General features: G+C 40.2%; 1 protein-coding gene across 5 annotated transcripts; it reads left to right on the forward strand.

The window, feature by feature from the left end:
• Positions 1-5,350: 5,350 nt before the first annotated feature.
• dab2 (DAB adaptor protein 2) lies at positions 5,351-13,920 on the forward strand. 5 transcript variants are annotated; one of them, XM_034122684.1, is made up of 15 exons: positions 5,351-5,562; positions 8,197-8,459; positions 8,553-8,692; positions 8,868-8,966; positions 9,043-9,174; positions 9,293-9,376; positions 9,659-9,685; positions 9,769-9,819; positions 9,931-9,993; positions 10,894-11,511; positions 12,055-12,184; positions 12,296-12,934; positions 13,012-13,199; positions 13,419-13,504; positions 13,601-13,920. In XM_034122684.1, exons 2-14 carry the CDS (start codon positions 8,327-8,329, stop codon positions 13,485-13,487), a joined length of 2,373 nt encoding a protein of 790 aa, XP_033978575.1. In that variant the 5' UTR covers positions 5,351-5,562; positions 8,197-8,326; the 3' UTR covers positions 13,488-13,504; positions 13,601-13,920. The 5 variants fall into 5 exon arrangements, with proteins under 5 accessions (XP_033978575.1, XP_033978577.1, XP_033978578.1 ...); XM_034122686.1 differs by having other exon boundaries at positions 13,422-13,504; XM_034122687.1 differs by having other exon boundaries at positions 13,039-13,199.
• The last annotated feature ends 238 nt before the right edge of the window (positions 13,921-14,158 follow it).

Raw genomic sequence — 14,158 nt, forward strand, 5'->3', positions numbered from 1 at the left:
CTCCCTGTAACTGCACTGATCCAAGTTGTTATGAAAACTGGCACAGATTCTGAAGTGCAGCCCTTTGTCCACAAGGTGGCAACATCGAACAGAGAACAGCAGTTTGTAGTACTGTGTGTTCATGACAAGTGACAACCACACACTGTTTGTGTACAGGGCTATGGAACACACTAATATAAGGACTTTAAGAATTTACATAAATAAATAGTCGCGCTGATATCTTTCTCTGGCAAGTCAACACTGTTTTCTTAAATAAATATAAGACCGAACCTTGCACAATGCACAGGAAGTTTTAAACTGTTGCACATAATGATCTGTCATGTGATCTGCTGGCTTCTGCTGAGTCTGCAGTACTTTGTTCTTCAAAAGGAGGGAGTGCAGTGTGTTTAAATTACAAAAAAGGGAAAACCAAACACTTCTCAGTGTACACAAATGAAAACAATAGTGAATATAAAGATTGACTCATTAGGAATAGGATCAAATTAGCTAATGTATCATAATCATGTGAATCATTACTCATGAACACAGAAGAACAGTGAAAAATCCTTCGTTTTTATCCATTTGAGAGAATAAAACAGATTTTTAAGTCCTTAGTATTCAGCATGGTGATTTTGTATTTTCTGCTGACTTAAATAAACACTGGGACTCTTCCCTGATCTCTCCAAAGTCAACCTGGGGGCTGCCCTGTGCCGGTTCTTTCCGTGTATCTGCAGGCAGAGCTGGGGTAGTCGAGGGGCTATGTGGTCACGGCCCGCTGGAGAGGCACAAATATGTGCTGAGGTCACCACTTTTACGATGTTCGGCAGTTTCCTCCCAGCTCTCTCAGGAAACCAGAGGGTAGGTAAGGTGCTTGGCCAATATTTCTCCTGACTAGAAAGACTTCCTGTTATTTAGGGGGGAGGAAGGTTGGAACTGTGTGGATTGGAAACACTGTGGAACAGCCTCGCTTTACTGTAATTCACACATTTTGTTGACTTTGTCATCTTGTGAGACAGAATATGATGACGCATTGCCACTTGTCCTACTGCTTTATGTTGTTATTTTTAGACTGAAATGGTCAAGAGTAGTGAAGGCAGTTGGGAGTTCAAAGAACAGAGTTGGACAGAGAGGATACAATCTAAGACTACCTCAATTATGGACTGGAGATAAGTGGCTATCTTAGGTTCTGGTTGTGGTGGCAGCCAGTTCCAGCATTCACGCCCTAAATGCTGGATGTTTGGATTGTGGCCTTCCTGTAATAAACTGAGGAAAAGGACACTTCCCATTTGATAGTCTCTGTCAGCATTCTATCATAAAAATAAATGTGCATGTGCTGACTTGTGCCATCCGTAGTATGTTTATAGAAAAAGGGTCTCATTCGGTTTCCTTACCTATCAAGTTTTACATCCAACATGTCGTCCTGTATGCAGATGTGTGGCTGCGTTGGGCGTGCCACTGATCAACAGACATGAATCATTTTCAGCAGAACAAGGAATTCATCATTTTGAACCCAACGTCATCAGACAGTGATGCTGGATCAAAGAGGCACGTCATTGATGAGAAAAAGGATGACCACCTCATAATCTTGAGAAGTCACGTGAATATGAAGCTTTCCCTGGTTTATTATGTTTTATTATAAATATAGTTGCATGGACACAATATATATATATATATATATATATATATATATATATATATATATATATATATATATATAATTATTTATTTATTTATTTAAAGGCATAAAGCACAATATAACATTTTAAATGTCAGCTATTATGTCTGGGGTTCGGCAATTCTAAACAAAACTCAGATGATATTAAATGTTTAATAAGAGGTTATGAAAAAAGATCATTCCAGTGGTCTGACTGAGGGGAAAACAGACTCAGCTGCTCAGCTATCTGCCTTCTGAGGAGCTCATCTCCTGAAAACCGCCTGTCAGCAGAACACAGGATACAAAGGCAGGAAGGACGTCCTTCCTCTGTCCCTTTCTCTGTCATTTCTCAGCATGCATCGTACAACATACATTTTACTGTAAATATTTTTAACATAAGACAATATAATTTGAATTTTTTGCTTAATAAATTGCATTTTCTGCAGTTTTTGTGGTGCCAGAACTTCATATAAAACCTACTTTAGTGTGATAGATTTAAGTACATTCAGATTTAATGAATACATCTGTCTGTTCTCATGTTGTGACTGATATCATGTTTCAGTCTTTAACGCATAATCAAGTTTATAAAAAAATTGCTAATCTGGGATTGAATATGTGAGTTATTTATTTGCTTTCCTTGAAAAATGAAATCTCCAATAGTGAGCCCCCTAACACCCAGAAGGGGATGCAGTGAAGTCAGGTTGGTCATATTAAATTGAAGACGTTAAACAGTAAGCAGCAAGATAACTTCCAGATGTTTCTACCACTTTCACTAATCAGACTAATTAGGACACTTTTTATTTGGTTCCTCAAACACTCACCTTGGGAAATTACGGGAAAAATACCAAACCAACCAAATCTTTGTATTATAAAGGATTCTGCTGCTATTTATGATTTATATTATAAATGTAACACTATAAAAGGTCAATTTTATTTTATTTTGTATTAAATGTACTCATCCTTTTAGTGTCTGACCCTCCTGCTGATGTGTTATAGTGTGTGAAGAAATGTCTTAAATAATGTAAGAATTAATACTGGTTCTCTGACGCTGCTCCAATGGATTAGAATAGGAAAAAGTTTTTAATCAATATTCTCCAGCATGCTGCCAACAATAACATTATCACAAACCAATAATGCCGATAGCTCAGCTTTTATTGAGCTGCAGTGAAACCGCCACCAGCTGTGGGATGTTTCAATTACCATAAGTCATGTTAAAGTTGCCTGATAATTGAATTATAAGTTATTGTTAGGTGACGGTTCACCATAAACATGTATTTACAGAAGTGAAACCTACTACCAGTACACAGGAAAAAGCCACATTGACATCACTCCACATATTAATGCTGATTGCAGTGCTTATATATGTTGGTGAATCCTTTTCCAATAATTTGTTTCCATCTTTTAGGATTTTCTTTTGAAGAAGCGAGAGCGCTTTGTCTTTTTAATTGAGGCTATCCCTGTTTATACTAACAACCCAGTACTTCTCTTAATTATGCCAAACAAACACATATTAATGCCTCTGCAAACAGTGAACAAAGCACTTCCTGTGTGACTTTCCTGGGAATGTCATAACTGGCACTCAGTGCTTAGAACAGCAAACATACAAACTGTCATTACACAGCCTAATCACTGCATGGTATCGAAAAGCAAAATAGGCATTTATATTGAGGAAGTTGATGACCCATTTTCAGCCATATAACTACATAACACTGCATGGCAGAGGAAATATAGTGCCTGCTCGTTTAGAAAATGTGCTGTGTTAGCAAAAGAAGAGTATCCCCTCTGGTTTGTACTTCCCCTCACTCCTTAAACGTTTAATGATATGATGTTTAGTGCACAAATGGCTTAAAATATATTAGTGAGAATTTTAAATTTGAAACTCATACAATGCTTAAGTCAACTTCCAAAACAAATGTTGGGTATCAAGAACACCATTAGCATAAATATGGATTAATGTTTCTCACCAATTTAAATGTTCAAAGTTAAAAGTGTTGTATGTCCTCCTTTAACGTTACACTCATGTAGCTGTTTTTGGTCTCCACCAGCTCCTCAGGAGAATATCTGGCTTTTTAGCGTCTGAATGCTCCACTATGTTCACCAGCAGGTCATTAAATCTGTTCTGACTGATGTTTGGTGCCAAGCATGATACCATACAGAGTGTTTTTAGGGCTTACTGCTTAAATGAGAACAGTGACTGTGGACCAAAACAGGAACATTAGAGTCGCAGGCCCTAAAACCAAAACAATAAGCTAAAGGAAGCTTACAGCTAATGTTCTGTATCAAGCAATTCCTTTAACATTACACAAGTTCACAATGATCAAAAAATGTCATGGGCTCAGTATTGTCATACAAATGTGTTTCAAAATGTCCACCAGTATTGCAGTGCCCAAAAAAAACAGACAAGCCTGCCTGTTCCCTCCCACCATCACTCACCTCTGATGTGTTGGAGTGAACAGCTCTAATTGTGCTTTGAACAGCTGGTCAACACTACATCTCTTCTTATAGCCAGCACACTGGACCCAATCCACAGAAGACACCACAGCACACCACCATGCTGTTTATTGACTACAGCAAGTTCAACACCAGATCTCCCAAAGCTTGACACAAATCTCAATGACAACTGTGCATCTGGGTCCTGACTTTCTGACAGGAACACTTTTGGAAGAAACAAAGGGGTTACATCCCCCTTAATGTCAATGTGTCCATGTAAAGCTTTGAGTACCTTGGTGTCACATCACAGAGAGACATAATAAAATGTGTATCCCCTTAAATAATAAGGAATTTCTACTATTGCAGGGAGCATCAGCAGGGGCGCAGCCAGGGATTTTGGGCCCCATGAAAAAATATCACAATTGGTTACTTACATTTTTTTTTCTTAATGTTCTAAAATTGTTTGGGCCCCTGTCAGTCACGGGCCCTTAGAATCGTCCTAACTTTTCACCCCCTTACGGCGCCCCTGAGCATCAGTAAAGACATTCACAAATGATTGTCGGGTTCCACCTACTTATCATGGTGCTTTGAGTTCTTTTAACTAAACATACATTGTAAATTAAAAAAATGTAATTTAAGAACCTACTGTCTGTAAATGTTATAATGCACGTAGGGTTCGGGCTGGGCTTGGTTATACTCTCTCTGACTTGGGTCAGGTTTGGACAGAAATGTGCAGCCCACTAATTTACACCAGGCTCTGCAAGAAAAAGGCCAGAATAATCATAAAGGACTCCAGGATAATGTTGGAAAGAAGGTTCCTGACCAGCAGAGGCTCAGGAAGAACCAGGCCATTAGGCACGTTCACACCAAGTACTTTTCCCACAGTAGTTCATGAGAACTTTAGTCATCTGCCCCTCCCCCCTGAGGAATTACACTTTACTCGAATTATAAAATAAAATTTGACAAAAAAGTATGATTGATGTATCTGTAATAATTGTTGTTGCTTCAACATTGTCAAATATTTTCAACATATTTATATTTTTCTAAGAAGGAACCTAATGTGTTTAAAGCTGCAGGCACTAGACTTTTAAATAAGCGATGCAAGCACGACAGCATTGTTTAAAAGTGTGTTTTACAAAAAAAGCAAAGGAAATCAGATCTATTTTCTTATGACATAACATCTTTCACGACCCGCTCGCTGTGAGGCCATATGACCGGTGGAGAAATCCTCCTCCACGTGAAGAGCCCGCCCCCCCCTCCGCCAGTTGAAATGTGCAGAGAGTTAGGTCTGTCAGTCAGTGAAGGGTTAAACTGGGAGTTTGCAGCAGTCTCTCCTTTCTGTCCACGGCATTTAGCGGAAAACATCTGACTCTTTTCCGAAAGCTGTGTTTGGCTTTTACTCATTTTGGAGCCGGAGCCGGAGCCGCGGAGGCATTACGGGACAAAAGTCAGTGTTTCGACAGCAGGATTGTAACATCTCACTGCCCGCTTTCAAACAGGTAGGTCTCTGTGCTGGTAACATTTTCCATCCATGCATTAATTAAGGAATCCAGCAAAGAACTAAAGGTAGTCATTTTGAAGTAGCTACATAAATGTTTCCATTTGATTTCGCCTTTAAAAGCCACACGTATAACGGGTTGCAGCTTTGTGCGGATTGCTCTGTCTCAAACAGACATTACATCAATTATGCATTAACTGTACTTTCCTACACATCTCTGCGGGAGGTACAACTTAATTCCATGTTTTCATTTGGACTCGTTTCATTTCCTGTCGCAACTGCTGGGATAACAAACCATTTCAAACCTCTTTTCTGCAAGTTTTCTTTCCAGGAGAATCTTGTAGCAGCATCCTGTTAACAAACATTTCCTTTTTTAAACTTGAGCCATTAGGAAACCATGATGTTCAAAACCTTTTTAATTGCATCTCTTGTCCACATACATATAGGCCAAGCTATATCGTAGTTTAAGTGCAAAACAACTTTAATTTAGTATGAAAGTGTTTGCATGGCCTTTGTGTCCACAGTGGGCCTGTGGTATTTCACCATCTCATTGACTTGCAGACTGAGTCATTCCCTGATTTCCTCCAGATGTGCAGTAGTTTACGTTTCCTGACGGCCAAGGATTGTGACATGTCTGCCCTTACACTGCAGTTATTCTGCTGACAAATATGAATTTTCACTTGTGTACATGCTGTGGCTAAATGTTATTTGTTTCGGGACAGTGGTGGATTCTATAAAAAGCTTTTTTCTTCTTCCCCTTCATCTGGTAGTATACTGGCTACCTTTTTGAGTAAATTGTTAAAAGTAATCCTTTAACTTAAATCTGCAATGAATCGCTGACATTTTTACTAGCCTTTCCTCCAGGTAGTGGGACTCTGACACCACTAAAAGTGCAATCATGTGTCACACTTGTGTGTAAACTGAGCATCAACAAGTGTTTAGGCTTATGTCTTGTTTTAATACACTTACCCACATATCGGCAAGAATCTGTGCGGTTGCAGGAATGTCACCATGACAAACAAAACCGAAAAGGGCTTATTTACTTTGTCAGTCTCAAATTCAAATATGGTACTGGTGGAGGAAATTAATTGTATTGTTTTACAGCAGCACTGTACAGTAGCTCGTATGATTTAAAAACCCTCATTCGGACAGCAATCAAGATCATTCTTAAAATAATGCACTCAATTGGAAGCCTTTCTTCACGCACTGTATTTTAAATCCGATTTCCCTTACAGAATATCTGTATACTCTCAGACTCTGATATGGTCAGATGTGATTCATAGAGGCAACAGTTGGAACTTGATGACCTCAGCGATCCCATCAGTTATCCTATCCTTATGGCTCTCATTTCCTTTTTGAATCGAATACATTTACCGGCCTGATCGATTTCATCATGAACAGTACCTCTGGACTGGACTGTGGTTTTGAATATTCTCACAATATGAAAACTGATCCCACAGGTGCATTTTTGCTTGTTGTCATAAGGGACTAATTTCTCCCTGATTCCACATCATCTATAAGTGTAGGTTTTATAGATTACTTTGAAATGCTGTGGTTAAGTGATCATTCCAAAGGCTTTTGCAACTGCAATTTCTGTTTATAGTTGCTTAGCTGGGCATCACGAGATCTTTTGCTCAAGATTAACCACAGGTAATTGCTCAACCTTTGCCCACCATCAACCTTTGGCCCATCCTACAGTGCTCCCAGCCTCTTTACTCTCAGTGCAGGCAGTGGAGTGTCCGGTGCCGGTCCTAAGGGTACGTGTATATGTCCCTGCAGAGCCATGTTTGCCTTGCTTGTATTCTACTTGATGTGCCGAATGCATGTGAATGTTTGCACTCTGCTGGGCTTGTTTGATTTAACAGAATCCGTCCCACATAACATAGTTGAGGATATATAGGTGAATCTCAGCTGCTGTGGTGTCCGCTGCAGTCCTCTGTGATGTTGTTTTTGCCTCATGTGACATTGCCTTGTGTTTCCGGCACAGTGAGTGCCAAGGTATTCATGATTCTTCAGTGTGTTGGCAGATACATTAATGATGTTATTGTTGATTATCAGTACACATGAATACGACTAGCATATTGCTTCTTGTCATAGTTTCACATCATGCTTATTTGATGGCATTTGTATGGGTCTGACAACAACTCACATCATGTGACAGTATTACAAAATGCGTCTAAACCCCTAAACAAATGTACTGATGGATGGCAGGAGAACAATATTTGTAGAGAGGTGACTATTTGCTGGATCTTTTTTATCTTTAGGATAATACGCTCTTTTTACGGGGCTGAACAACTGACACAGCATGTGTAAAGCAGGGTTAAAGGGTGTTTTCTGTGATCTCGCCCTATGATGTTTTATAGGTCATGGGTCTGCTTTGCCTCTCTCCTTGAAGGGTGTCTCTGTGGTTGTAAATGTTTACTGTGGATTGTTAACATATTTGATTGTTTATGATGTGCCAAACATTTTTTCAGCAGCTACCTACAAACCTTTAGCAGTAACAAAGTATTTTCACTCATCCTTTTTATGCCTCCTCAACAGTATTTAGTTTGACCAGAATAAGTGCATACTGACCTTTATCTCCTTCTCCTTTTTTTTTTCTCTCCTCACATGCACTTCTCTTTTTCTCCTCCAGACAATTAACAAGAGAAGCATGTGTGGGTGCTAGGACTCTCTGTTTGGTTGACCTCGCTGCCCCTGAATCAGGTGCTGCTGCCTGCTTTACTCCCGACCTTCCTCTTGTCCAGTGAGGCTCTCTCCAAACCATGTCTGCTGAGGTGGAGACCGCGCCGGTTCCTGCCGATCCGAGCGTCGTCACCCCAACGACCCTCAACACTCCTCCCACCTCCCCATTAACAGCCACATCCAAAGTCCCATTCAAGAAAGAGAAGAAGAAAGGTGAGTGATTTAAAAACACAAGACATCCATTTGACTGTTCAATGTTTGAGGTCGTATGTTGTAGAAATCATCCTTTCTTGATGTTTTTCGCAGCCCCAGAAAAGACAGATGAATACCTGCTGGGCAGGTTTCAGGGGGATGGGGTGAGGTACAAGGCTAAGCTGATTGGAGTCGATGATGTTTCAGAAGCCCGAGGAGACAAGATGAGCCAGGACTCCATGATGAAACTTAAGGTACAAAAAGGACTGGGCCCTGCTATTTATAACATGAATGGAGTATTTAGTGGAAGGTGTTTTTAAAGCTGGTGATTTAAATGTTTTTAAATTTCATCTGCGGTTGGTATCATGAACCATGTTTATGACAAAAGATAGAAAATCTGAATAGTTTGTATTGTTTATTTGATACTAGGGTATGGCAGTAGCTGCTCGGTCCCAAGGCAAACACAAACAGAGGATCTGGATCAACATTTCCATGTCGGGCATCAAGATCATCGATGAGAAATCGGGAGTAAGTCTCCTTCCTTTACAATGACATCACATGGTTTATTAGATTGTGTTGCTAATAAAGCATTTGTCCTCATAAGGTGATTGAACATGAGCACCTGGTAAACAGGATCTCCTTCATCGCCAGAGATGTCACAGATAACAGGGCGTTTGGATATGTGTGTGGAGCAGAAGGGCAGCATCAGTTTTTTGCCATAAAGACTGCACAACAGGTAACATTTGCAAATAAACAGACACACAAACTCAAGCATTGACACTCGCTCTGTAAAGATAAAAAAAACTACCAAGACAGATGTGCAACAATGGCAATGTGTTTCTGTCCCCTTACAGGCAGAGCCCCTGGTCATTGACCTGAAAGATCTCTTCCAGGTCATCTTCAACCTGCGGAAGAAAGAGGCAGAGGCCTCACAGAAGGTAACAGAAGCAGTTGACTTTAAAACTGGAAAAATATATATGTTTTCTTTCAAAAGTTGGACTGTGAGACCTTGTTCTTTCTGAGAGAAAACCATTTTAATGTGGCCATCTGGGAAGGGTATACAGTACACTGTAAAACCTCCTGAATGTCAACACTGCCTCTCTGTGTTCTTTCAATGAATCACATCTTCAGACATTCCATTGAAATGATGTGAAATGACACGCGCCTCACTGAATTAAGAAAATAAGTATAATCATTAACAGTCTACCTCTTGTTTACAGGGGGAAAATGGCAGCGCTGTAGTTGAGGTAAGCACTTGGAGGCGCTTGTTTTCCCCAAATGATTTCTCTAACTCCTGCCTTAACCTTTTGCTTTTCTGTCCTTCTTTTAGAATGGAAGTGATGCCTTGCTAGGTGTAGATGGTGGAGTAAAAACTGCTCAAGTAAGTTTGTCCGCTCCTGTTTTTTGTTAAGTGCTTAACATTAAATAACATAGCTCTGATTTATAGTAGCTGGATAAATACTGTATGTTTCTGTTTCTTTTTTACATCCAGCCAGTGGAGCAGTTTGACCTTTTTGGAGACATGTCGACCCCTCCAGACATCCAGGCTCCAAATGTAAGTGTGGTGCCATAAAATGTTCCCTTTAGCTGGGCAACATAGTGGAATTATGCTTAGGAAATGAAGTGCAGCTGGGCATTTCCACTTTCAGTGTATACTTTTCAGGCACCTTAATGTTGACGGTAGGCCCTTGAAAACTTTTATTCAATTTTTTCTTTTCTATGGTAAGATTTGTTTTTGAACCAGGTACAGATGCATTCATAAAATAAAGTTTGCTACATGCTGCCTCATGTAGAAAATATGTTTCTAAAATCTGATTTAGGAAACAAAATATGGTTCCATTCAATTACCTCAGCACTATCCAGATCATTCCATGTGTGTAAACTCAATTCTAAAAAGGCCACACTTTTGTTTAATCATTAGTTGTATCAGATTTTAACAATTTAACAACAACAATTTAACAAATTGTACGGTGTCCTTGGGTGTCATGAAAGGCGCCTAAAAATAAAATGTATTATTATTATTAGATTTGACAGTTCATGATGATCTTTTAAGAATTGAGTTTAACTTCTTGTACCAATCTCATTGTTGTTCATCAAACCTCTAAAGCTGCTACAAGTAGAATCTATTTATAAGACATGTTTGTGTCACCTGGAGTCTTCTAAGGGTAATACCTCTGGGAAAATTCACAAGCCCAGTTTCAGGTCATGGAGTTAGTGCTGACTTCAACCTTGTTGATGATAAAGGCAAGTTAGCAATTAGTCAATTTTTCCAATTGGACTTTGCTTTACCGTGACATTTATTTAAATTTTGAGGTAAATATTCTACAGGTAGCAGCTTTAAATTGTCTTTTCCCACCATGTGATTCATTTTTCATTTTGTTAACACATGTGTTTTTCTCCTTCTGCAGAACTGATTCATAATTCTCTTTTTTTCTGCCCCTCTCATGTTAACCAGGAATCTAATGATATGCTCTTGCTGGACTTTTCTGCTGAAGTTGACAGCAATCAGAATTGCATAAAGGGACCCTCCTTTGTAACTTCCTGTGCCCCTGACCATAGGGCATCTCCCCAAACAGAGAATCCCTTTTCCTCAACATTTGGCTACTTTCCAACCCCAGACAGTGACCCTTTCAGAGATGACCCGCTTTCTAAATCACCCCCTTGGTCAGAACCCCATAACTCACAGATCTCTCCCCCCACCAGTAATCACCTAAACAGCACTGCTGGCAACACTTACACAACAATTATTAACAGTGGTTTGAATGGAGACCCCGAACACCTCAGTCAGCAGATAAATGGGTTATCCAGTAAAACCATGATCCTCGCTCTCAGTAACGGACAGTGGCCACTAGGGGGCAAAATAACTCAGAGCAACACAATCACCATGATGGACGAATCTGGAACAGTTCTCTCAACCAAAAACCCTTTTTTTGACTCATCATTAAACACTTCCCCTGTCTCTAATGACATAACTCCTCCCCCACAACCCCCATTGGCTCATAGCAAGGATTCAGTTGTCATAAGTCCGCCTCCGCAGAGCTCTAAGGCTGGACGAGGTCGAAGGAGTGCAAAGGTGAAATTCCATAGCTAGATGAATCATGCTAGATTTGCATGTGTGATGCCTTAAATGGGCTGAATGCACAGGTTGCTAACACATCCCTTTCTTGGGTTATGCACTGGTGTCTGACAGGATATGACAGGATGCTTTTGTTTGGATAAGGTTATGGGTTCCTGGTTAGATCCACTCTGTCTTCGTGCATGCACTGGTGGTCACATGCTTCTCTAACTGGCTTGCATAAATGACACTTTGACTGTGCTGCTGAACAATCCACTTTACCTTTTGTCATTTCTGCTCTAAATCTATTTTCTAACATTCATGCATCAGTGATAAACGCAGTGGTAAGTGGCAAAGCATGTGTCCTATCAATGTTCAGGTAATGTAGTACTTTCGACTACATAATTGCAGTAAACAATTGGTTACACTTTTGTTTAAACCTAATTTCTACTATACTGTTTATCTTATGAGTTATCATGTCTACAACTGTGTCAATGAGGTGAAATGAAACTTTTAAAATGTATAAAGTATATAATACTATTTTATAACTTTCTTGAATAGTCCACAGCAGAAGATCTGTTTGGAGCAGAGCTATTTGCTGCCCCTGCTCAATCTGAAGCACCCCCCGCCTCAGGGAACTATTTCAACAGCACGCCCGCCAACTCCTACCCCTCCTCCATGGCTGCTCTGGGTAATACACAAGAGGAAAACATTGTGTTTGATTCAGATATACGGTATTTTTTTTTTGGCTTTACACTCTCTTCCCTTTTAAACTTTGAAATCCCTTTTTCTTTATATTCAGGGAATCTTCAGTTAGGTCCTCCAGCTACCACAAGCATCCCTGCTGCAGGCATGTGGGGGGCCCCCGCCGCTGCACCGTCCATGTTCCCCATGCCAGGAGCTCCAGGGCAGAGGCCCAACTATCCACAGCCCTCTGCCTTCGGTGGCCTACCCATTCCCCCCACAGCCTGGAGCCAGCAGATGCCCCCTCAGTTCAGTGCTGCACCCTTATCCCCGCCTCACCTCAGCTGGGGCCAGCCTCCACCAGGTGCTCCAGGTTGGGGTCAGCCCGCCATGACCAATCCTTTCCAGCCTGGCCAGTTCCCCGGAATGGGTGACCAGCAGGGTCCGGCACGCCCCCCTCCTAGGCCACCTGTTAAGGAAGCCCCTCCAAAGGTAGAGAACAGTGCCTTCACATCTCTGGACCCCCTTGGAGATAGAGAGAAGAAGAGTGGAAAGGACATGTTCAAGAACTTCCAGCTCGCCAAGCCCCCTGCCATCCCAGCAAGGAAAGGAGACCTAGTGTCAAACGCTGCTCCCCCCCCAGGCAGCAACGAAGCCGGGGCATTCGATCAGTACTTTAACAATAAAGTGGGCCTGCCGCAGGATAATGCTGATCATGATGACTTTGATATCAATCAAATGTCAGCCATTGTAAATGGTAAATCACCTAACATTTTGGAGGTTGACTATGTGTGAGATTTGTCACTAATAGTAGCCTTGTAATGTGTCTGTTAGATGTTTCTAAACCAGCTCCTGTGCCAGCTGCAGCTCCAAGCTTTAACCCCGGCCTGCTGGATGCCGCCTTCTCTTCTGCTCCCATTGCAAATAATTCAGCCCCAGCCCAGGGACCCAAACATGACATGTTTGATCAAGCATTTGGGGCCCCCGATTCGAGTCTGTTTGGAGGGCCGCCTGTAGCCATGGTACAGAGATTTACACAGATGCACACATATATATATATATATATATATATATATATATATATATATATATATATATATATATATATATATATATATATATATATATATATATATATATATATATATATATATATATATATATATATACATACATACACACACTTTTTCAGATTCTCAGTAATGAATTTTAATTTGTGGTCTTTCTTCTCTATTTGACAGCAGCCTGCTGTGCTGAACTCTGGATCAACAGCAGATTTTGGGGATCCTTTTGGAAATCCCTTTGCTTGACCATAACTTGTCTATGAGTAAGTTTGCATTTATGTTTGATTATTACTAAATGTATTTAATCTAAAGGGGATAAATATTGTCTTCACAGTTTTCTCTTCTCTCTGCCCTTACAGTTAAAATGGAGCTAATGATCTTCACGTCAAATAAAATATTTGGGACAAGCTGCTACAACGTGCGCAAGACAATCCAAATGATGAGCGTTTCTAACTCTTGTCCCGAGCCCACCCTTCCTTTACACCTTGACCTCTGATGGTGTTGTTTTTACTATCCAATCAGTAGTTCCCCTTATTTGTAAAGACCACTGATTGAAAAATATAAATGTTGTGTCCTGATCTGCTGAAGATAGAAATGTATTGTATGAAAAAAAAGCACGTCCAAAGAGTTTCACTGCTGATGCTGTCTGTATTAAAGAAATAAAATAATTCAATAATTAGTTGTTCATTGACTTTTTCAGACTGAGTTAGTGAAGTAATGTTGGAAACCACTTAAGGTTCAACAGACACAAAGACATGATACTTATTTTCTATAGGCTTTGTCTATGATCACTGAAGTTCCATATTATTAAACAAAATAAATATGGATATATATACAAACAGATGTTAAATGGCCACCTTATGGGTTGTATAAATTGAAACAAGAAAAATTCCGATTGTAAAAAAAAAAAAAAACTC

Source organism: Trematomus bernacchii, unplaced genomic scaffold, assembly GCF_902827165.1.
Source record: "Trematomus bernacchii unplaced genomic scaffold, fTreBer1.1, whole genome shotgun sequence".
Taxonomy (NCBI): domain Eukaryota; kingdom Metazoa; phylum Chordata; class Actinopteri; order Perciformes; family Nototheniidae; genus Trematomus; species Trematomus bernacchii.